At 40.3% G+C, this 25,415-nt stretch overlaps 1 protein-coding gene across 3 annotated transcripts in view; it reads left to right on the top strand.

Annotated features, from left to right (window-relative positions):
* The window catches only part of FMR1 (fragile X messenger ribonucleoprotein 1), a 57,245-nt gene extending 35,348 nt beyond the window's left edge, over positions 1-21,897 (top strand). For 2 of the 3 annotated variants that reach the window (XM_077825580.1, XM_077825581.1), the window contains 5 exons: positions 4,419-4,505; positions 9,143-9,338; positions 12,547-12,726; positions 13,493-13,575; positions 19,350-21,897. In XM_077825580.1, coding sequence (XP_077681706.1) covers positions 4,419-4,505; positions 9,143-9,338; positions 12,547-12,726; positions 13,493-13,575; positions 19,350-19,511 — 708 coding nt within the window. In that variant the 3' untranslated portion in view covers positions 19,512-21,897. The remainder of the gene's footprint in view (positions 1-4,418; positions 4,506-9,142; positions 9,339-12,546; positions 12,727-13,492; positions 13,576-19,349) is intronic. The other variant, XM_077825582.1, reaches the window with a different exon arrangement.
* Positions 21,898-25,415: the final 3,518 nt, after the last annotated feature.

Below are 25,415 nucleotides of genomic sequence, written 5' to 3'. Positions count from 1 at the left end.
ACAAATGGGTTTTAGAGATTAACCAGAAGGGCTACTCCATCCCTTTATTTCTCTCCTACCTATCCACTCTCCTTCCCCGTCCCTCTTAAGGGATCCCTCTCACGAGCACCTGTTACAACAGGAAAAAAACACCTCGTACGATTAGGTGCCGTCGAACCCATACCATTATAGGTTTTGCTTCACATTACTTTCTAACTCAGAAAGACCAGCAGATGGAGACCCATGCTGGATTAACGAAAATTCAACAAATTTGTGAGAACACGACATTTTCACAATGGTGACTCTAACCACAATAATTCCGGCATTAGAGAAAGGAGATTGGCTCTCAGCCCTTGACCTTCAGGGTGATTTTTCTCATATCACCATCCATCCGTCACACAGAAGATTCTTGAGATTCACCCTAGGGAAACAGCATTTCCAATACAGAGTGCTACCCTTCAGCCTTTCCACTGCCCCAAGGGTTTTTTCAAAAGTCCTCACTGTCGTTACAGCTCGCCTCCTCAGACAAGGAGTAATATTTCCATACTTAGATGACTGCCTTATAAGGGCACGAATGCAACAAGAAGCAATAAAGGCTACTGAGAGCATGATAACCTAGGGTTCACGGACCTAGGTTGCAAATGAATGTACAAAAGTCCACACTGGTTCCTGTCCAAAAGTTGGAATTCATAGGAGCCTACCTCGAGTGTCTTACAGCAACAGCAATATTACCCCAATAATGCTTCCTCGCTCTAGTCAACCTAATATCAGTGGTGATGTGCAGCCCACGAACATCCGCTCGAACATGCTTACAACTCTTGGGACATATGTCAGCGACAATGTTTGTTGTAAAACATTCCAGAATCCACCTGAGATGCTTGCAGGCCTGGCTTTGAACAGTGTATATATACCGCACAGACACTCTCAACAGACTCCTCACAGTGCCATGCAGAGTAAAAGTGGTGGACACAACCAAAGAACATCTGTGCAAGAACCAAAGTGGTTAACATGGTGGGCAAAACCAAAGAACGTCTGATCAAGAGTCCCTTTCCAACAAAGAACTCCAACCACAACAATCACGACAGACATTTCACGACAAACATTTCCTTAAAAGGATGTGGGGCACATCTACTCAACAATATTATCCAAGGCCACTGGTCCCCAGCAGAGTCCAACCTGCACATAAATTTACTAGAGCTATGGGCTGTCTGAAATGCATGCGACAACTTTCTCCCTCTAATCAAGAACAATGCCATCAAGATCCTGATGGACAATATATCATGCATGTTTTATATAAGCTGCCAAGAGAGAGCACAATCATACTCCCTATGTACAGAGGCAATACGCCTTTGGAATTGGTGCATTACCAACAACATAGAGATATCGGCATCCTATCTGCTAGAATGTCGGAATACAACAGCGGATCTCCTAAGCAGGGATTTCTCACAAACCCACGAGTGGGAGATGGATCCTGGAATTCTCAAATTGATATTCAAACTATGGGGATTCCCCACCATAGACCTATTTGCAACAGCTCAGAATACCAAATGCCCACAATATTTCTCCAGAGCAGAATTGGGACACCACTTCCTAGGCAACACTCTCCTCATAAAATGGTGCCACTGATGTATGCTTTTCCTCCGACTCCACTCCTAAGCCAAGTCATTCACAAGATCAGGCAGGACTATTCCAGGGTCATTCTCATTGTGCCCACGTGGCCCAGACAAACATGGTTCCCATACCTGCGTCAGATGGCAGTGAAACTGCCTCGAACCCTTCGCTTGGTACCTCCCCTATCCCAGGATGCAGGACGCATCCGTCACCCCACCCTTGCAGTACTCCACCTCAAGGCCTGGTTACTCCATGGCTGACTGGGGTCGAGAGTAGGGATGTAATGTTAACTGGTTAACTGGTAAGCATTAGCCTGGCCAGCCCTGTTAACCATTTAAAAAAATATTTTTAATTGTTTAAACAGTTAACTTTTTAAACAGTAATTACATTCCTGTTCAAGAGGGCCTTTTCTGAGGAAGTAAAAGATATATTACTGAACGATCGAAGATTAAGCGCAAGAAAGACATATCCATAAGTGGAAACGATTCTGCACCTGGTTCCAAGGCAAACAGATCTTCTTACCACAGTCATCCCCCCTACCGAGGATTCTCGACTATTTATTAGGACTTAAAAAATTGGGGCTATCCACAAGCTCCATCGGAGTACACTTGGCTGCTATTACCTCCTTCCACCACAAGGTGGACGGGGTCACTGTTTGCTCACCCAACGATTAAACACTTCCTTAAAGGCATTGAAAATTCTTATCCCATACTAAGAAACCTTACCACCTATGTGGGACCTCAACCTTGTTCTTGAGGACTCATGGGAAAACCATTTGAAACCTTTGCAACTTGTTCTTTGTTGCACTTATCCATGAAGGTGGCCTTCTGCATTGCCGTCACGTCCGCAAGACGAGTGGGAGAATTAGGTCCCCTAATGGCACACCTGCCTTGTACAACATTCTTTAAGGGATAAAGTAATCCTGCAGCCACATCCTAAATTCATACCCACGGTTGCCTTCCCCTTTCATTTAAATCAACCCATTTACTTACCTGTATTTTTTTCTGAAGCCACATATGGACGAGAGGAAGGCCTCCCTCCCGTCCACATGTGGCTTTGGAAAAAATACAGGCGACCGTGGGTATGAACTTAGGATGTTCTCAAAGCATTAGCTTTCTACATTGAAAGAACAAAAACATTTAGAAAATCACCTAGACTATTCGTTTCCATAACAGAAACATTTGATGGGTCAAATCATCTCAAAACAGAGACTATCCAAATGAATATCTGGGTGTATCTGTTTGTACTACCAAAACAACAATCTACAACCTCCACCGGGAGTTTGCCAACGTTCTGATGGAGTGTGTGCAGCATCTGTGGCCTACCACTGACAATTACAGATCATCTCCCTGGGCATCAGTCCATACTTTCACTAAACACTATGCTTTAGAACAACAGTCAGCATCAGATGCTCACTTTGGACTTACGGTCTTATCCACCATCAATAGATCGACTCGGAAGCCCCGCCCCTCCACTGAGAGGCACTACTCAACAGTCACCTAAAGTGAAGCACCCACAGGGACACTCCTCAGAGAAAAAGAGAAGGTTCGCTACCCTCCTATCTCCCATCTACCTTGGAGTTTCAGGCCGATTCTCTGAGGTAGAGAAGGAACGGGGAGGGTTGGTTGCACACCGTTATGTAACCACTCGGTGCGGTGCGAGAGTGCTACGGTGCATGTGCAGCCCAACCGGGTACTGCTACCACAAATATCCGATTACAAGCGCAGGGCATCAAGACACCTAACGTGGAGCACCCACAGGGACATCTATCTTGAAGAACCTCAGTTACTGCCCAAGGTGAGTAACCTTCTCTTCCTGTGAAATTCTAAGGGACCTTAGCATATCTCCGAATTTGCCTATGAATATGTACCTAAAGCCCTTAAAAACAGTCCTTGTTACAAAAATAATACATCATACAAAATAGTTATAAAAGATACAGAAGGGAAGATGGGAGGCTTATGTTTGTTACAACTACAGAATTAAGGTATTTTAACTTGCCCGTAAATGTCAGTGTTCTCAAATGCTGGAATTATTGTGTTCAGCTTCATAACTGAATTTCCTAGGCTTCTAACAAATGATTGTTTAAACTATTCGTGTTTTTGAAAAGTAATGAACATTCAGACCACTGGTGGTATGCCTGCAGTCCTAACTTCACCTTAATGAAGATTTTTTTTATTTGTTCACCTTTTACAAATTACTTTATAGGATCCAGGAGAAATAAGTGCCATTTTATGCACAGATTGGTTGGGCTTATGTTTTAAAGTGCTTAAATGGTTTCTTTCCTGAGGTGGTAGATTAAAAGAACCTTGCACCTAGAAGCTGGTACTGTATGGAAAAACATTGTTTATATTGAGTTTGAGGGAAGATAAGATGGCTGAAAAGTTCTGCTAATTGATTTTTTAACATGGCTCAGAAAGTATGATCTAAAAACGTGGCTTTATGATGCACACTACCGAAATGTAACTCCGTCTAGAATTTACTTATCCCAACTACAGAACTTACTTGCCCACCTTTATTGTGATAACTGTTAATGGACAAAATGAGATATGAATTTACTTTTCCCCTCCAAGATAAAATTACTATCCGTGGATGAGTGGAATATTGTAAGGCTAAGTTTACTATAGGTACAAGTAAATAAGTATGTTTTTACTGCTGTTAATATAGGTGATATGTCAGTTGTTTATGAAATTTAGAATTTAATGAGTGTCCCCATTATGAAGGGTGTTCTTCATATATTTTGTAGTCATGCTTTAATATTTATTACTAGGATCACTGTAATTATGTAAATATCATTGCAAGGATTTACAGAATATATACTTGCTTTTCAGGGAATGGTACCATTTGTATTTGTGGGAACCAAGGACAGCATCACTAACGCAACTGTGCTTTTAGATTATCACCTAAATTATTTAAAGGTGAGGAAAATTATATTACACTACTTCAAAGCTTTTGTAATAATTGACAAGGAAATTTAACAATTAAAAAGGATCTTAAGTGCTTGAACATGAAATGAAAAAAGTCTTAAACCTTTAGGGTTCCTAGTAAAGATGATTTAAAAATATAGTCAAGATGTTTTAAAAACTGTTTCTCTCTATATATATCATGAGGGACTACATAACCGCAGAAAATTGCTCCTTTAATTTTAATAGCTATGTTGCAGCTGGTACAGGAGCAGAAGACAGATACTACCTCTCCTTCATACACAAGTGTTTTGCCAAATGTGCCTGCTATTTTGTAAAGTTAACCAGGATTGTTTGTGGAAGAGGAAGGTAGGGAGACAAATTAGAAGGGATGAAGAGAATGAGAGATGGCTGTAATTTCTGGGTAAAATCACCTAGATCGATCAGTCCTTCAGCCCTCATGTAGATTGCACCGATCACAACACATCTTCCATTCTTCTCTTCTCTTGGCCTTCCTTCTCCATGTGCGACCATGCCTTTTCATGATAAAATCTTATCTCTTTGGAGGTCGGCCAAGTGGTAGTTTCAGTTCCTGTGGGTACTACTCAGCTGCAGTCCATTGATTGTCAGTGAGCCTAGCTACATGCCTGGCCCATCGCATTTTATTACACCTGCTTTCCATAACAGCCTCCTGCACTCAGCTCTGCTGTCTGATCACTTCATTAGAGACTCCATCGCGGATTGAAATCCCCAAAATTCTTCTTTCCATTGCCCTCTCCGTGACAGACAGTTGTTGTTCTGTCTTTGTCAGCGCCCATGTTTCACTGCCGTACAACATTGCCAGCAGTATGGTTGAGTTGAAGAGGTTGGCGCATGTTGCCTTACTGATTTTTTTCCTTGGAGGACATCCTCGATAGAATTCAGTGCGTATCAACCAGCTCTCTTCCTTCGCGAGAGTTCGCCTTCCTGATTGTGGTGCATGTTAATTTCTCGGCCCAGATAGACATTGCTCAACTTCTTCTAATTTGTTCTCCCTTGACTGTTATTTGGGCCTTTTGGCAAGGCATCAGACTTCATAAATTTCATTTTAAAGCGGTTCATTTTCAGTCCGCTATGGCTGCTTTTTGTGTCGAGTTCTTGCAGCATGTTTTGTAGTTTGATAGTGTTTCCGTCAATCAAGACGATATCGTCTGTGAATCTGAGATGTTTTAACTGCTCTCCTTTGATGCTGATTCCACCATTCCAGTTCATTCACCTCATTACCATTTTGAGGCAGGCTGTGAAGAGTTTTGGTAAAACCGTGTCTCCTGGCTTCACAACTTTTTTGGCTGGGATTTGCGACGGGAGTATCAAACTGACTTATAGCTGTAGTGCAGTGAAAGTTTGCTTCCTTTAGTAGTTTGAAATAGTTTGTGTCAATGCCGTGCTCTGCAAGAGCTTTCAGTACTGCACTGATCTCTACGCTGTCGAATGCTTTTTCATAGTCAACTAAGGAAATACATAGAAGGCATTCGTATTCCCTTGAGCGCTCCACTAGCTGGTTTATAGTGAATACATGGTCCATTGTGCCGAAATTCCTTCGGAAACCTGCCTGCTCTCTCGGCTGCTGCTTGTCCAGACTCTGTAAGAGTCAGTTTGCTATTGTTTTGGTGAACAGCGTGTAGACACGTGAGAGCAGGCATATGGGACAATAGTTCTTCAGATCTTCACAATCGCCCTTCTTGTGCAGCTAAATGGTGTTGGACTCCCTGCAGCTAGATGGTATCCTCTGCATTTCTAAGTAACAGTTAAACCTCTGAGCAAGGGCTTCTCAGAGGTCTTGGCCTCCAGCTCTTATCATTTCGGTTGTCAGTCCGTCTTTTTCTGGAGTTTTTCCTTCCTTCATTTGGTAAACTGCATGTCGAACTTCGCTGATGAGGACTGGGAGTACGTGCTCGTTGGTCTGTTGAAGTGTTAGTAGTGGGACATTTTATTTGAGATGCAGACAGCTGGGTGCAGAAATCTTTGCAGACCGCTTCCATCCCTGTTCTGTTGATTACTGCTTTTCCATCCTTGTTCTTCAGCACCGTTATTGTCGACCTGTACAGCATCAATTCCCGATCTCCAGCCATCTTGGAGAGCCTTTCATGTTCGTACTTCTTGAAGTCCCTCCTGTAGTCATCTTCTCATCAGCTTGCAGAGAAGGGAGTACTCAAGATTGTCACTATCATCTTGCTTCATATTCCTCTGCTTCTGTAGCAAGTTCCTCGTTTCTTCTGAGATTTTTCCCTTCACTCTTTTCAGTCTTTCTTTCTCGGCTAATTTCACACGTGGCCTCAACTTATCAGTGAAGTTTTTATTGTCCTCGTCGTATTTATATAAGACTCAAGTCTTCCTTGGAAATGTTTGCTTTCAGGATTGCCTAGTCTCTGATTTGCCATCTGTAGTGCTTTCTTCTCCACCTTTTCATTGAAGTTGAGCCTCGCTCTCAGCAAACGATGGTCACTGCCGGTGTTGAACGATGGCACTACTTGAGATGTCTTGTACAATTCACTGCTTATCAATCAGAATATAGTCGATCTCATTCTTGTTCTTTGCAGTGGGTGCGATCCATGTCCACCTCTTCTTGGCCTTCTTAAACCATGTGTTACCGATGAACATTTCTTTGGTCTCTGGCAAAGTTGCCAGTCGTTCTCCTCATGGATTCCTTTCACCAATGCCATATCTTCCAATGAACTTTTCGCCTTCTTTCCCTCTTCCAGCCGTGGCATTGAAGTCTCCCATCACAATCATATACATGAATTTTTTAGTGAGAGTTTCCTCCAGCTCCTGAAAGAATTCTTTCTCATCATCATCTTCACTTGTGCTTGTGGGAGCGTAGCTCTGGATAATCATGAGGGTGCTGTTCTTCCTCAGTTGGAGGTGTAGCACTCCGATGCATGATTACTTGAACTTGCAGGAGAAGATTTTTGAAGACCATTCCTTGTTGACGATCAAACCAATTCCTTCTAGCGGTTCTCATGCCTTCTCCTTTTCCCAACATGATGGAACTTCCGTCTTTCCACTTCGCTTCCATCTCCTTTCTTCGTTGTGTTTCGCAAAGACCAAGGATGTCGCAGGCTGTCCTTGCCGCCGCCTCCTCCATTAGATGGTTGATCAAGTCCATTTCTTGTCAGTGTCCTGCAGTTGTAGGTACACACTGAGAGAGCAGTCCTTTTTTTTTTTTTTTTTTTGGCCCCTCAGACTCTTAGCAGCCCCTAGTCGATCGAACTCCACTCTGCAACCGTGGAATGCATTGAGGGACACCCAAAGAACTGGGGCACATTTATTCGTGTTGTTTTAGCCATTTCTTCAACCACTTGCTGGCTATGCTGTCAGTGGCACATTTACCTCCTCAAAATCTTACTGCAAAATCCTACCACAGTGCCTCAAAGCGGCACAGCAGTGACCCTGGCTTGTCTGACAGCGATGATAGCGCAGTGTATTCTCCAGTAGGTCCTACCATGCTATTAAGTTGTCAGACTGCCAACCCTGCGAGGGGACAGTTGTCCTCGTTTTTTGAGGTTTGAGTGCTGGGTAAAATATGTGGAACAAATGGACGATATTAGTGAGGATTGGGAAACAGTGTCTTCTACGTAAACTTGACAAATTTACAAGTTCTTTTAGAAAGCTGTGCTAATTAATCAAAAGTTTGATAAAACAACTGAGCTAATAGTTGAGAGTGGAATTGATTGGACCTGTGCAGGAATCGTCACTGGATTGTTCTCTTTTGTGCTCCTCACTATTTCCTTGAACAAAATAGTGGAACATGAAAAGAAACACCTCAGCACAAGGCATACTCTCTTAAGAACCACATACCTACTCAATAGCCTAGACTCCACAGCAGAGCACAAGGAGCATTCAGGGCTGGCAATGACCAGAGGAGCAGTTTACCAGGACTGCAACTGTCAGCTAGTTGTTTCACAAAAGCAGTGTGTGGGAGCAAATGTTAAATCCCTAATATTTACATAGATGCCATCTGACTTAACTGTTAATGTTTCCAAAGATGGTAAAGTTTTACTTAAGATCCTTAAGTGGGTAGGAATGAGTCTGAGGAAACAGTTAAGTATCCTATCGGATTCTTGGACTCTTGGGATAATGATACTCAACCAAGGTGACTTTTCCCAATGCACTTTCTCTGTTGACCTTTTGCAAGGAGTGGATGAACAGCATGCATAATCATATCTTTAAATCATCTAAGTAGTGGTGTCTGAGCTTCTGGTTGTGACTGCCTTGTGCTCCCCATATTTCTGGAGCCTGGTACAGAAAAAATAAGAACCCCTGAACTAAAGGAAGCACATGCCTCACTTCCTCTGCCTTTGAATAGGTTGTTTGACTCTTAAACTTAAATGTGAAATAGTTAGGGCCAGAAAGAAAAAGCAGCAGCCTTGCAGACTTTTCTAGCAACAACTAATTTTGAAAAAGTAAGGTATTTCTAGTATGTTGACTTGAAGGTTACTGATCTCTGGAGTGATCAGTTTTTCAGGAGTGAGTTTATAAACAAAAAATACACACCACTTTCATGGCATGTTGCTCTGTGGTTCATTTTCAAAAACTGGAAAACATTTCTAATTTCCACATTTGGGTAGTAATTTAATAGCAGTTATATATGACAAATTGTTTATTTTATATAGGAGGTAGACCAGCTACGTTTGGAAAGATTGCAGATCGATGAACAGCTCCGACAGATTGGAGCTACTTCTAGACCACCACCAAATCGTACTGACAAGGAAAAAGGATATATGACTGATGATGGTCCAGGACTTGGACGAGGCAGTCGACCCTACAGAAACAGAGGGCACAGCAGACGTGGTCCAGGCTATGCTTCAGGTAGTTACTACCAGTATGTCTATAATTTAAGATTGGTCTTCTGGACACTGACTTTGTTGTCATAATTTTCTGAAATTGTAATCTAGTAAAACATAGGGCTTGAGCACTGGATGTTTCAGGGGATTAGTAGTGGAGCTTTTAAAATTAGGTTAAAATTGTTATTCATCAAGAGTACTATTTATAGGAAGGCTGCCCAATGTCCTACTTGGAAAAAAACATGTAGTTATTGTTCAGTGATTACCAAACTTGTATATGTTATCTATCTTAATATGTTGAAGGATGGTAATAGAAAAGAAGCAATTAAATGGACTGAAGTACTGAAAACAGAACCCTTTTGAAGTAAAATGTAAACTTTAAGATTTTACAGGTAACTAAAAAAACTGTAATTCATCATCATGCTCATTTGCTTGTATGTTTTTCCTATCCCTAACCTTTCAATGTGTCCTTTAGATTGTAAACTTTCCAGGGCAGGAACTGTCTTTGCATTTGTACAGCACCCAGGATAATGAGATTCCAGATCTCATTTTGAGCTTTGGGCACTACCATAAAATAAATATTAATCAGATTAGGTATCAAATTTGTGCTTATCTGAAGAAGCGCATGCAGTTGTTTTCTTCAGATTGTTTAAGATCAAATGTGCCACTGAATGGAACTTTTGTGTTCAGTGGAAAAGTGTAATCTTCAAAGTGGAACTAGAATGATACTTAAAGCTCACATGCCACGTCTCCCAGCAGCTCTTTAATATCTTGTTCATTCAAAAGCAATCTGTTCATTTCATACCCAGAAAATAGTATAGATCAATTGGTGATTATGGCATAATAACTGAAAGGCAAAGACTTGAACTTGATAAGACCATTGCAGCCTTCTTTTATACTAACATCTTCAGTGGAGCACAGAATTAACTTTTAAAATCAATTACTGAAGCACTTTGCCCTGGTTAATACTACGATAGACTGATACGCTCACCGGTCCACTATTAAAAGCTGCGGGTGAAGAAATAAAAGGGGGTAGATAAATAAAAGAATCAACCTTGACACTAGTGCAAAAGGTTAGTTAACATGATAAATGACCTGATGATAGCTACAAGCATCATGCAACGAAAACTTTTTTCCTACTTAATATCGATTGTTCACCTGAAAAGAAAACTGCAGAATATTATTCCCAGTCGCTGAAGATTCTACGAAGAATGCAAGTAAAAGTGTAACACAGATCTTTGCCATTTACTTGGACAATTAACAGAAAATGAAAAAGATAAGAACTTCTGAGGTGAAATCATTCCAAACGTTTGGTATATGGAAGTTCAGTATGCTCTTTAAAAGCCCTTGAGAAAGAAGATATTCCGTATCTTCAGCCTCATAATTAGTTGATTGAAAAAGGGGGGATTAATGTCGCCGTTTCCCAGTGACACTTGCTTCCATGAATAGGTACCTACATTTATAAAAGCAACAGAAGGGAAAGTTTAGCATGATTAGATGGATTCCAGGCTGGTGGCTGCTGGTTGTAGTCTCTGTAGAAGTTTGGCTTGATCTCATTAAAGAACTGTAACCTCACAGAGATTTTTATCTATATCTATATATCTAGAACTATCTAGATATATAGAGGGGTGTGTATGTATGTATGTATGTATGTATGTACGTATGTATATGTATAACCACTTTTCTACTAGAACTTTACAGTTGCTTAACCAGCATTTCAGATTCTAAATGCAAATGAAGATCACATATTGAACCCAGAACAGGAAGAGGCAGAACATATGACCTGGACAGCTATCTGGAGTTTGTTCCTTCTCTTGTAGCATTTAGAATCCAAGATCTGAGATTTCTGCTCCGAGTCTGTTTTTGAAGAAGGCTGTCAGTTTACCTCAAAATGGCAGAAAAGTGAAAGTACAGTCATGGAAGATGGGAGAGTTTAATTCAGAATTTTGTCAGGTTTTTAAACTGACCTCCATTTCTGTCCAACCATAAAGCATTAGTCATGTGTGTTCTTAGCACATTTGAGATGGTTTGGTCAAAATTGCATAATATGCTAGGTAATGAAAAACAGCAAATAGGTTGATAAAAACATATTATCCAAAATTTAACTAGCAGTACTCTATGTTGCTATTGTGTTAAGAATTACAGACCTTTCACTTTGGATGATTTGTGCTTTTTTTCAGTTTAAAGCATAAATATGCTAGTGAAGTGAATTATATACTTTGTGTTTCATTTAGTAATACCTTCCAGGCTTGGAGGGGGGAGGTTCTTCGGGTTTCTTTTACTATTTTGCAGGTGGGGAGGATACAAGCCAGTGTTTGGGGGGGTCGGAAAAAATAACAGCAAACTTGATTAAGAAACTCATTTTAGTCCTTGACCCACTTCTGCTTCCCACATCAGGCCACCACACACTGTCTTCTTTTTACTTTCTCCATTCAGGGGTTAATAGGCCAAGAAGTTCAAAAATAGGAATCTAAAGGTAGGCTCCTAAAACCCACACCTAAAAAAATGATCTGATACTTAGACGTGCAGTGCACCTATCAGCTCCAACTGAAATCAAGTTAGTTTTAAATGAAGGATGTCCTGGTAGGGACAAATTGAAGTGGATTTATGGAATTTCCACCCATCCACTAACTTGAGTCTTTATTCAGCAGTAATATGCTTTTCATCAAGTTTTGAAAATCTAACTTCAGTAGTACAATATCAGGTAAAAAGTGAATGAGCTAGTTTTTAGTTATTTCTCCAAAGTTCTACATTTCAAGGTCACTTTTAATATGGCTATTGCAATGTGCCACTGAACTTCACTGGAGTATATTATATATATTATGAATATAACATACAGAATAATGGGACCCCAAAAACCTTTTGATAAGAATGAGTGCTGTATTCAAACTTGGCTTTGTCTATTCAGAGTATGATCTTTAATTTTGAACTTCATAAGTTTACCATTAACGACAATTGAATTTAATTATCCCTGCCTGGTGGGTAGATATACAACATGACTTGCCCCTGGGAACTGGAGGATTTTCTTCTGAGGTTGACATTCATGTTACCTAAGTGAATTGGTACATAAACTCTGTAACTAAGAGCTTTATTTCTGTCAACCAAGTTCTACTGATGATGGAACAAGAATTTTAAGTTCACTCCTAAAAGGAAGCTTGTTGCAGTGTTGGTTGATTTTTCTACAATAGTTCATTAATGAAAATAGACAATGACTTTTTTTTAACTCTTGATAGGAACTAACTCTGAAGCATCGAATGCTTCTGAAACAGAGTCTGATCACAGAGATGAGCTTAGTGATTGGTCGTTAGCCCCAGCAGAAGAAGAACGAGACAATTACCTTCGCAGAGGAGATGGACGAAGACGTGGAGGTGGCGCACGAGGCCAAGGCGGGCGGGGTCGTGGAGGTTTCAAAGGTAAATTGACTTCAGTGGGATTTGGATCAGGCCTTTTATGAGTCAATCAGTGTTTGTCCTACTCTTGGCCATATAACACTAATACATACAGTACTCTTGCAGAAATACGCCCATCTTTTCTTCTTATATCCGTGTATGACTAAAACTTAGTGTTGTAATTTATATATGCAGTAGGAAAGAATTAGCAGGAGTAAAGTGGGAGAAACAAGCTTGAAGTCTAAACTTAACTCAAATTCTCACTTTTAAATAATATTTGATATATTTAGCACTCTGGTGATGTACCATAATTTACATAATTATGAAGTCTTCGGAATAGAGATTTTCTTATTTCTTTTCCCTAGGCTACTTTTTGTTTACTTTGACATATCAAGATCAGGGAATCGTGCCACATATGATATTTTTGGGAACAATAAAGCTGAGCTTGGAAAATAAATAAGCTGTCAGTAGAAAAATTTAAATAGGTAATACCCTACAAAAATTGATTCTTCATCTTTCTCATTCTGTGGATCACTTTCCCAATCCACAGGATGGTTTTGTTCCATTATACAGACCTCCACAAAAGATTCTGTGAACCAGCGATAGGCCATAGTTTGTGAACTTCTGCTCTACTTTATCTAATCATTAAGAATATTTTTGATGCTATTTAGCTTTAACGTAACTCCATGTTAACTGTGTACTTTTAACTGCTTAGAGAAAAATCAGGGGAAAAAATTTACAAAATTAGTGCTGAGAAGCAACTTTGCTGAATATTGCGTTCTCTTTATAGGAAATGATGAACAGTCACGAACAGATAACCGTCAACGTAATTCAAGAGATTCTAAAGGGAGAACAGCAGATGGATCTCTTCAGGTAAATTTTCTTCCTTTGTTTGTTTAAAACCTGCTGCCTGTTACTTTCATTGTGTGACCCCTGGTTATGTGAAGGGGTAAATAACACTTGCCCATTTGCTTTTTCCACCTCATTCATGATTTTATAGACCTCTATCAAATCCTCCCTCAGTCATCTCTTTTCCAAGCTGAATAGTCAGTCTTTTTAATCTCTACTCATATGGAAGCTGTTCCATACTCCCTTAGTCATGTTTGTTGCCCTTCTCTGTACCATTTCCAATATGTCTTTTTTGAGATGGGTGCCCAGAACCACTCTCCGTATTTAAGGTGTGGGATTTATATAGTGGCATTATAATATTCACTGTTGTCTTGTCTTATCTCTCTTTTTCCTAATGGTTCCTAACATTGTTAGCTTTTTTTGACGGAGACTGCACATTGAGTGGATGTTTTTAGAGAAATATTCACAATGACATCAAGATTTCTTGAGTGGTAAGTTAGTGTAGACCCCATAATTTTGTATGTACGGTTGGATTTGTTTTCCAATGTGCATTACTTTGCATTTATCGACACTGAATTTCATCTTCTATTTTCTTGCCCAGTCACCCAGTTTTGTGAGATCCCTTTGTAATGCTTGGCTTTGGACTTAACTATCCTGAGTAATTTTGTATAGTCTGCAAACTTTGCTACCACACTTTATCCCTTTTTCAAGATCATTTATGAATATGTTGAACAATGCTGGTCCCAGTACAGATCTTTGGAGTACCCCAGTATTTACTCTCTCCACTGTGAAAACTGACCATTTATTCCTCTCCATTGTTTCCTGTATTTTAACTAGTTACTGATCCATGAGAGGACCTTCCCTCTTATACCATGACTGCTTTGTTTGCTTAAGAGCCTTTGGTGAGGACCTTGTCAAAGGCTTTCTGACAGTCCAAGTACACTGTGTCCACTCGATCACCCATGTACACATGTTTGACCCCCTCTGAGAATTCTAATAGGTTGGTGAAGCATGATTTCCCTTTACAAAAGTCATGTTGACTCTTCCTCAACAAATCGTGTTCATCTGTCTGATAATTCTGTTCCTTGCTACAGTTTCAACCAATTTGCCTGGTACTGAAGTTACGCTTACTGGCCTGTAATTGCTAGGATCGCCTTTTTTAAAAATTGGTGTCTCGTTAGCTATCCTCCTGTCATCTGATAAAGAAGCTGATTTAAATAATAGGTAACATACCACAATTAGTAGTTCTGCAATTTCATATTTGAGTTCCTTCAGAACTCATGAGTGAATACCATCTGGTCCTGGTGACTTATTACTATTGAATTTATCACTTTGTTCCAAAACCACCTGTATGGAAACCTCAATCTGGGTGAGTTCCTCAGATTTGTCACCTAAAAGGAATGGCTGAGGGAATCTCCCTCACCGCTTTTGCAGTGAAGACCGATACAAAGAATTCATTTAGGTTCTCCGCAATGGCCTTGTCTTCCTTGAGTGCTCCTTTAGCACCTCGATCATCCAGTGGCCCCACTGATTGTTTGGCAAGCTGTTTGTGATGTACGTAAAAAAAAAAAAAAAAAATTGTAACTCATTCTTCATTTTAAATTCAGTTTAGTTTCCCTGGCTTTTCCTAGTTTTCACCAATATCTTTTGTCTCCTTTTGTCTTATGTGCTTAGAACACAAGTACTATAATGGGGGGAGAAGAGAAGGAACTATAAAACATTAGAAAAAGCATTATTGAACGCATGAAAAATTAGTACCCTGTAGTAAGAAACCAGTATAGCTTTCTAGAGGGGACAAGGTACATCTTTAAATTTAGTTATGGTATTAAATTAAACATTTGTAATGTTTCATTACCAATGAACTAGTCAAGCAGTGAGTAACTGTTTAGAAAGCAAATTAAAATCCCACATAAAGGGACACTGAATTCTACAGTTCATTTTGTTTCCAATCTTTTATGACAAGTAAATGTTCCCTTTGTGGTGTTTGACAAACACACGAGCCTAGGAATGTGTATTTTCCTGTGTATGTAGTGTCTTCTGAGGAAGCACCTCCAGTGTACTTCAGGCCTTAGGCATGTGCAGAGAGTCTTCTGCCACTTAGTAAGAGCTGCCTTAACAGAAGGAAAAGAGGAGCTGCTTCTACTTCCTCCTGCATGGTGATATGTGAAGTCTCTGCTTGGAGAGTTTGTGGCAACTTTGCTTTGGAAGGACCCCCTGAAGAAATAAAAAGCCATTTCTGAGAGGCTCCAACTCCTAAGTAAGGTGAACAGGTTTTGCAGAGCCGGGGCCAAAAAGCTATTTCCTGGATGGGGTGAAGTGGAGTTGGTAGAGTTGATGCCTTCTCCCCCACACAAACATGAAGAATAAAACTTTTGTTTGCGGAATTTTGCAGTGACATATTATTTACAAGTGTGCATTTTCTCTTTGCTAAATATTTTTGAAGGAAATAAAACTGAGAAATTTTCTATCAGGAAGACACTTAACCTGTTCAAGTGCTGGTCCCTTTGGGTATTCCACACTTCATTATGCATGTGCACCATGGTCCGAGTCCAGAGATTTCTAGCAAGTAGCCTCTGTTAGAATGCACATGCACAGCTGTTCTCCTCTTGCTCCAAACCAAGGTTATAAGGGGCACTGTGGACCTTGTCTTTTCAGTTCCTTATTACCACAACATGGCCTGAGTCGGAATCTTAAGTGTCCACAGCTCCTTCAGTTTTTCTTCAATGTAATCCATATCATGTTGTGAATATTTCTTAGTTTTGATAGTTTTTACCATTTAGCATAGTTAGTGTGGTTTAGTTAGCTTTTCCCCACCTTGGGAAGCTTTTTCCTGTGGGCAAGGACCCCAGAATCTTGGAATTTACACACTGCATATCCTGACCTCCCTCCCTCCCTCCCCATCTCCCCCCCACACACACACATCTTTTCAGTGAGCAGCAAACATCAGTGTTGCCTTTATTGCCTTGGTGAGGCTCATCTCTCAGCTAAGTGCAGTATCTGCCACTCCTTCCCTTCCCAAACATATGAGGTTTGAGAGCTCCGGCTGAGTAAACATCCCATGGTGAAGGCCATGTGACTCCAGTCGGATCTTGGCTGGGGGACCCCCCGGTACTCCGAGCTCAGTCAATAGGCAGTGCCCCTCCAAGCATGAGCTCAGGAGCCCAGGCTACAAGTTCTAAATCTTAAGAATCCCTCTCAAGGACTTCTCATGAGAGTAAGGGGCACTCAGGCAAGGCATATCTTTACTTCTGGGAGCAGATTTTGAAGAAGATCCTTCCCTGACTCCATCCAAGTCTGGTGATTCCTTGTACGTGGGTCCTAAGGACCTAGACCACTTAAACCTCCTCAATTGAGTGTAACATGAAGAAGTAAGGATCCGTTGGTACCGACCTCAGTTCAGATGCATAAACCTGAGGATAGGCACCCACTGGGCACAGTCTATGAGATCAAGAGTAGACTCTGTGCCAGTACAGGCCTGTTCCTAAAAGGACCCAATGTCCGCTGTAACCAGGGAAGTATCAGATCCAACAGTCTCGTTCACTGGTATCCTGGAGATAGTCATTCTATTCTCAGTCTCCTCTCCTCTCTGGTCAGACTTTGTTCCTCTGGTGTGTTCCTGAATAATCTGCTTCAAGAACCCTGGGTCACCACCCTGTTCCCTCCGTGAGCCAGAGCATTTGACTGGTAGCTCCACCAATTGAACAGGAACCTGCCTTCTCATTGGACTACTTGAAGGTTCCAGATGAACACAAACACCTGTCAGGGATGGTCTAGATAATATTTAGTCCTGCCATGAGTGCAGGGGGCTGGACTAGATGACCTCTCGAGATCCCTTCCGGTCCTATGAGTCTGTGAATCATCATCCCCACATAGGGAGACTAGTCTGGATAGAAACTCCAGAAGATCTGGGTTCCATCATCCACCCAGATATGACTTCCTAGCAAACCAGCGACTCGCAATGCCCTGGGGTCCTCCCCAATGGATCAAGCTGGCATACTAGCATTATTGGTGCCCTGGGATCCTTAAACTAGACTGCCTTGGATCCATGCATGAACTTTACACTCTCCTAGCCAACACCTACTAACTCCGTTTGAGTATGAGGAAGAAGCTGAGACAGATCCGACAGTCCCAACAGATGCCGCCTCCTCCTCCTCCAGATGAGGTGGTTGCTCCATCTTCACCATCTCTGCATTGATGATCACAGGCAATATCAAGAACTCCTATAGAGATTAACATATGAGCTTCAGATGCAGCTTGAGGAGTTCTAAGAGACATAGTATAAGCTGTTGGACATTTTGCAACCTTCAGGGCTGAGAGGCATTAGTTTGTTCCAGCCAAAGAAGAGAAGTTCCTGTTTTCTCAGCCAGCACCTGACAAGCGGCCACTGAGAGATCTAGGCTGCTACATCCCAAGGCAACACATTCAGACAAGGGCACCAAACTCCTTGATTTCCTGGAAAGACAAGCTTTTTCTTCAGTTGGTCTTCGATTGAAAATTACTAACTGCCTGGCACTGTTAGCAAAATATGATTTCATCAACGATGCAAAATGTTAAGACTTCAAGGACAGACTCCCCTAGGAGGACAGATCTCAATGCTAAGCCCTTATTGATCAGGGAAAACTCGTAGCAAAAACATCTCTTCAGGTTGCAGTGGCTGCTGCTGATACTGCTACCAGTACTGCAGATCTCTGTACCAATTGTATCCTTGCACTCCTTCCTGTTTGACTACTGCTTAATAATCTCCCACATATAGAATACATATAGGGACCAGCACTCAAAGAAGAAATATAAGTTAATTCCACTACCCTCCCTCCATCCCCTCTGCTGCGGATCATGACTGGATTTGCAGTAAGAAGAGAAACTAAAGACACCAGTCCACATTGCCTTATACCCTCAGTCCAGAGCACAAGGAGAACAAGTGCGCATGTGTGGACCAAGAGACACTACTTGCTAGATTCAGGCATACTGTGCAAATGCGTACCCACCGGTCGAATACAGATAGGGACCACACATCTTGAAGAACCTCCAGTTACAGGTAAGTAGCCTCCATTTTATCAACATATCATGAATTCTTACTCTTCTGAGAGCTGTATGAGATGCTCTAATAAAATAAGCGCTTCAGAATGTTGATGAATCCTCCGTAATTACTGGCTAATCAGGAGGTAAATAAAGTTTGTTTTTTAAAAAACAAACAAAAAAAAACAGTATGCCAAAAATGGATTTAAAGGTATTCTAGTATCAAGCTAAAAATCTTGCATTTCAAACAAAATTCTTCTTGCCCACTTCGAAAGCCACAGCTCTTTTTGATTGATTAAATTCAGTCTTAGCAAAGGGTGGCAGAGTGAATTTTATTATTGTTAGTATAGTTGCATCACAGCTTTGCAATGTCGATTTTCAAAAATCCTTCTTTCACTGTATGACTAGGAATATCTTGATTAAAACTGAAACAAGCTTAAAATCTTTCGATATATATATTTTCAGTTCTGCATGAACAACAAAACTATAGTAGATGGATCTGTTTTGCTTTCTGGTTCTCCTATACTAATATAGTGCATTATGGTGTTGGAAAGTCAAACACTCAATGAAATGTATATATTTTTAAAAGTTACAGGTGTTCATTGAAATATTTAAAAAAAAAAAATCAGGGGGATTTTGTTTCATACTTTTTTGTAAAGCTAGCTTCCTTTTTGAATAAAATCTTAAAGATGGCACCTAAATTATTTGATACCGCTCTCTTTTAACAGTTAACTTCAGGAATATTTAAAGGGTATGCTTTATATAACTGTAACTTGTTTCAGATCAGAATTGACTGCAATAATGAAAGGAGCGTCCACGCTAAAACATTACAGAATACCTCCAATGAAGGTAGTCGGCTGCGCACGGGTAAAGATCGTAATCAGAAGAAAGAGAAATCAGACAGTGTGGATGGTCAGCAACCATTGGTGAATGGAGTACCCTAAACTGCATAATTCTGAAGTCATATTTCCTATACTGTTTCAGTGATTCTTATTCCACATTAGAGAAACTTGTTAGGCCAAAGACAAATAGTAGGCAAAATGGCGCAGGGCATGAAATGAACATAAAAGTTCTGTTAGCCTTTTTTAACATCAGCAGTATGCAGTTGTTTTCAGAATAAGAAGTTATACAAATATTTGCATAAAAATATCTGAACTTCTGAAAAATGCTTTCAAGTACATCTTGCACTTCAAACAATGAGATTCTTTTCGTTTGTTTTAAAAATACTGAGCTGTGCATTGGTATACTTTTTGTTCAGTTGTACCATTTTAACGCATTGGGTCAAAAATCACTGCTCAATTTCAATTTTCAGAATAAATAGTGTTTGCAGTAATAAATTGGGCTTCTGTTTTCAATCTAACTTACAAGTTCTTCATGAAATGCTATGTCGTTTTATGTCCTGTGTCAGTTCACATTTTGGTCCACTTTTTCAGTATTTTAGTGGACTCTGAAATATGTGTGATGTAACAATTTGTCATTTTCATTAGCAAAAAAAGTTGTATGATCTGTGCCTTTTTTATATCTTGGCAGGTAGGAATATTATATTTGGATGCAGAAATCAGGGAAGATGAGTTGGAAACACTAAATGTAAAATATATGTAGCAAACCTTGTCAGACATTAGTACTTTATAGAAGAATGCATGCTTTCCATAATTTTTTCCTTACATAAGCATCAGATTAGGCAGTTATAAGAATAGGAGATTTCTTTTGCACTGAAGATTTGGCAAATAGTGTTATTGAGACGGGGTGTAATTTTTTTGTAGACAGTACAAGAAGTTTAAAAAAAAATCTTTCCATTTCTGGGAAACTAAAAATTCATTGTTACTGAGGGAACAAATGTAACTTGTTCACAAGCTAATAATGTGTGCCTGCTTTTTGGCCAGATGACCAATTAAAAATAACATTTCTTCATCCTCACAAAAGTTTTGAAATTGTTCAAAATTTTAATTTGGAGCTTATCTCAAGGGAGATAAGAAGAACATTCCCACATGTGATAACCTGTTAAGTGCAGGGAGTAGTATAGCTAACTAACGTTGGAGGCAGGAATAATTCATAATTTTTTTGAGGTACAAGGTCTGATTCACAAGCAGGTTTGGAAGGAGTTAGGGAACTTGATGCAAAGTACATAAAGGGGGATTTAAACGTACTTTTTTTCTTTTTATTTCTGATCATGAATTAAATTTACTGGGTAAAACTGTGTGAGGACTTTCATTTTAATCTATTTTTATTAAACTTACTCCAGTAGGAGTGCCACTGATTATGTACAGAACTGTACAAACATGATCTTGCCTCTGATGTATTTTGTGAGTTTTGTTTCTTTACTTTTTTCATTCCACTGTTTTTCCTTGCATACAAGTACGCATATAAAAATGGCAACAAACTGCACATGATTTAACACATATAAAAATGTCTTAAAAAGTATTGCCAAACATTAATGTTGATTTCTAGTTATTTATTTTGGGAATGTATAGTATTTGAAAACAGAAATTGGTACCTTGCACACATCATCTGTAAACTGTTTGGTTTAAAATACTGTAGATAATTAACCAAGGTAGACTGACCTTGTAATGTAACCGCTCTTGGGCAATATTCTCTGTACATATTAGCTACAACAGATTGGATTTTATGTTGACATTTGTTTGGTTATAGTGCAATATATTTTGTATGCAAGCAGTTTCAATAAAGTTTGATCTTCCTCTGCTAACTGATGTTGATGCAATCCTTATAAATGATTGCTTTTAAAAACAGTCCACTTATAACAAGTAGAGAGAGCCTATATTTCTCTGTTAAAGTTTAACTGTAGCCATTGTTCCATATGTTGTAGAAAGCTTCTGAAACGTTACCAGTTTTCAAAAATTGGCAGATAATGCCAAAAAAACGGAACCTCTTTGGTGAAATTGTACAATACATGTTGAGCTATTACAATATGCACTAGATTTTTTTTACACTCAAAGGCTGAGTTCAATAAGGTGCTAACTAGGTTATATGTGAATTACTAATTACTAAAACTTCAATTTGATGGGCTAATCACATTCCATTTTCAAATGCATTTTTGGGGTAATGGCATATTTTACAGTATTTCTGTGTGCTAAAGTTAAACATGTATCCCTTTCAATTCAAATTTCAATGTTTTTAAGTGTTAGTAAATTTCAAAAACATAAATTGTAAATCTAAATGTAAATTTTATTTTGAAAAATCATGCATTGTTACAAAGCTTGAAAGTGCAACATGTCTGATGCTTGGGTTCAGATCCTACTGGTAACTTATAAAGTATGGTCTAATGGATTAAAATTATTTTAAAAAATAAAGTTTTTTTTTTAAACAGTGAAAGGTATTTGTGAATGATGCCAAAGATTTAAGCTCAATAGGATTAAACACAAACCCTCTAAAATAACAAATGTATCTTCAAAAGTAAGGAGAAAATCACTTTTCCTTTCTTTGTTTCCCAGCTAGTTTTTATTGGGAGGGAGGTTTGAAAGTTGGCGTATAGCCTCATCAAGGAGGATAGGTGTTCTATTTATTGATCATAAGAAATCTAGTATAATAGGAGATTCCCTCACCCCACCACCCCCTACTTAGCAGAATTACAGGGGGAAATTCCCCATGGGGAAAACAAATAACTAATAAAACTAACACTGTTCTCCTGCTCACCTTCACTGAGTTCATCTTGGGGTATAATTCTCAGTTTACAGTTCCCCTGTTTACCCTCACAGAGTGCAGCCTGGCAGATGAATCACTGCCAGGCACTAGGGATATGCTAAGTACTCAGACACAGACACCCCACACAAAGGGAATTCTCTACTCACGAGAGGAAGGCCAGCAGTCCAAATCAGATTTAGAGAAACAAATAGTAAAATATGTTTAAATATAAACCACCAGAGGATAGACTGTCAGGTAAGAGAGTACTCAATATGGTATCCTGAAATTATGCTTAGGTCAGCAGCAGCCCTGCTCTAGCTACAGTTACATATTCCTCCTTATGCAGCCTGGGAAGGTGTAATACAGGGAGACTGATTTCCTGCCACACTTAAAAGATTGGAGAAGTATCAGACTGTCATCCCTAGCTGTTGTGGGTCACCCTGCCCCAATGTGCAAAGTATTGTTCCCAGTTTCTGTTGCAGGTTACCATGTCTCACCACCACCTCTACCTCCTTCCCACAGCAGATGACTATGGAGTCATGAGAGGGACAGCAGCCCAGATGTGGAAGAGGCAAGTAATAAGGGTCCTTTTGGCCCACCATTTATTTTTGTGCCAGTCTCCATTTTATAAGGCCAAGATGTTCCTCATTGTGCAGCAGTCAAAATTTAATATGGTGTCACTACCAAAGAGAAATGTGGCCATCTTCTCTGGTGGCCAGGGACTATGCATTTCTAACGGGGGGAGAACTTTAACTGAAAGAGTGGCCTTGCTATTCAGATCCCCTTTGGCCCCCGGTAGCTACATTCTGGGAGGTGTCATCTCAGCAGCTTCTTTTGGGCATGAAAGCTCTGAAGTGGCAACAACAACAAAAATATGAACTGTCAGCTGATATCCTAAGTGGTCCAGGCAGCCTTTCAGAAGCAGTGCTCACTTGAGTGGATGGCATTGCAAGGTATGGTCTGTCTCAACCTAAAAAAAAAAAAAAAATCGCACATCCTAAAGGGCGGGGGAGATAATGAGATTCAGTTCTGATTCATGCATGTATATGAAGCTTTGATCCTTGGGATCTGGTGCTCTGGCATATCAGTTCCCAGCTATCTTTGTGATACTGTGGGAAGCTTTATGGAAAGCTGAGGCTATTCACTCATCAGAAAAGTCAATTTAGACTCCTGACCCTTGCCAGAATTTATAGAAAGGAATAGAGGTGATCGGGCAAGTTTGAAGTGTGTGAAGAGCAACAATAGAAAATACTGCTTTACATGTGATACTAGAGCAAATGTAGGATCAGTAACTGCACTCTTGCCCCAGAGCTGGAGTTAGACCCCTGATCAGTGCCAGGCTGTCAGGCAACAAAAGGGCTACCAATAGCTTTGATCAAATGAGGTCCATCATGGGTATAGTCCAGAGACAGTACCCTGTGGAGCTGTGCAAGAATTTCAGGAACAGCTTTGTCCCATTCCCCACTTAACTCATGGAAAGGCCACAACATGAATGAAATCATCCATCATCTACTTCAGAACATTTTAATCTGCTCCCAATCTTATTTCTAGCCTCAGAGAATCAGAAACTAGCAGAAACATCTAAAGTTCCTAAAGGAGTCTTGTCTTCAAGTATACCCAGTTTACCAGCCTCAGACCTTTGCAGATGGATGGATGGCAGCCTTTTTAATTTTCCCAACTTTGATTATTACTTCTTGATCTTGCATGTGCCTCTAGAACATCTGTACAGGATCTTGAGAGCAATAATACTGGCTTTTAGGGAAGAAGGAAATTAATTTCTTCCAGAATAAAATTTTTGATTAGGGTTTTGTACAGAGAGTTAAAGGGCAAACACAGTGATATGGGAATGGGTGCCAGAAAAAGAGAGCACAGTGTTCACCAGTTGGAACAAAATGATTCTCCTGACCTGGATGGAGCAGTGTCCTATCTCAATGTGCACAGCGTGCTCAGAGATGAACACCCAAAATTTGCCTGGCAGAAGTCAGCTTTGCAGAATGGCCCCAACACCCAGAAATAGATCACTCACCGTAAGTTAGTTTGGTGGGCTGGTGACCAATCTGTAATGTAGGAAAGTAGATTTGAATTACCCTGACCATGGAAGGTTTCAGAGTAACAGCCGTATTAGTCTGTATTTGCAAAAAGAAAAGGAGTACTGTGGCACCTTAGAGACTAACCAATTTATTTGAGCAGAGCTTTCGTGAGCTACAGCTCACTTTGTAGCTCACGAAAGCTCTGCTCAAATAAATTGGTTAGTCTCTAAGGTGCCACAAGTACTCCTGACCATGGAAGTTTTCTCAACTGAAGGGAACTTCAGGAGCTTTGGGCATTCACTGCTCAGCGACTGACAGGTGCAGCTGCCTCCAGGCTGCAGTACCTATTGTAAATGATCTGTGGACCTTATTACACAAAGGAAGTTTTCAGGTAAACACAGATTTCCGTAATCCTGCAGCCCAAGGTGAAACTCCTAAAATCTTAAAGGCTCCAGAAAGGCACTTTTAGTCAAACGGCTTCAGAAAATAGAGAAGGATTTGTGTTTTAGTTCAATTCACTCAGATCTGTTAAGTCATCTCTCAATTCTCCACTGATACATGAGTTTGGGAGTGCTCAGATATAGTCTCTTTACAATGAAGTTGAAACTATCAAATTATGTCCTGCTGTTTCCCATGTCGGTGTTGGGGGTGGGTGGGAAATAAGGCCTGTACCTCTAGGTCTAGCACAAGGACAGGAGCAGTCTTAAGTTATTTGGCAATAACTTATGCTGTTCCAGTTGGTACTGGCTTCTTCGGGGAATAAAATTCCCTATCCCGCATCTGACTTGACTTCTCCCTTTTCCCCCAGATCTCTGACAAAAGACTCTGGCGCACTGCTATCACCTGTGTATTCTCTATTGTGACCTATCCCATTGGTAACAGAGGTTCCTATTGTCATGGACATTGCTGCCTTACTATCCTTCCTCTCCTGCCCCGGACAGCTTTGCAGTGATTATACGTGCACAAGGGACTCCTTGGCTGAGACATAACATCCCACGTCTGCCTGTTTCTGCTATGACTGCGGCGAAGGTAGATAGCAGAGATGTGTCTGGAGCAGGGAAATCAGGAATTTTCCTCCAGTGTCTTCTGGCTCTTTGTTCCTGTTCTCTGACACCAATCCTTTTCTATAGTATTCTACAATATTAATCCATCCCACTGCACAAGTGTTTTTCTCCTCCT

Source organism: Eretmochelys imbricata, chromosome 9, assembly GCF_965152235.1.
Source record: "Eretmochelys imbricata isolate rEreImb1 chromosome 9, rEreImb1.hap1, whole genome shotgun sequence".
NCBI lineage: Eukaryota > Metazoa > Chordata > Testudines > Cheloniidae > Eretmochelys > Eretmochelys imbricata.
Note: the sequence above shows the minus strand (reverse complement) of the source record. Positions and strands in the feature narration are given on the sequence as shown.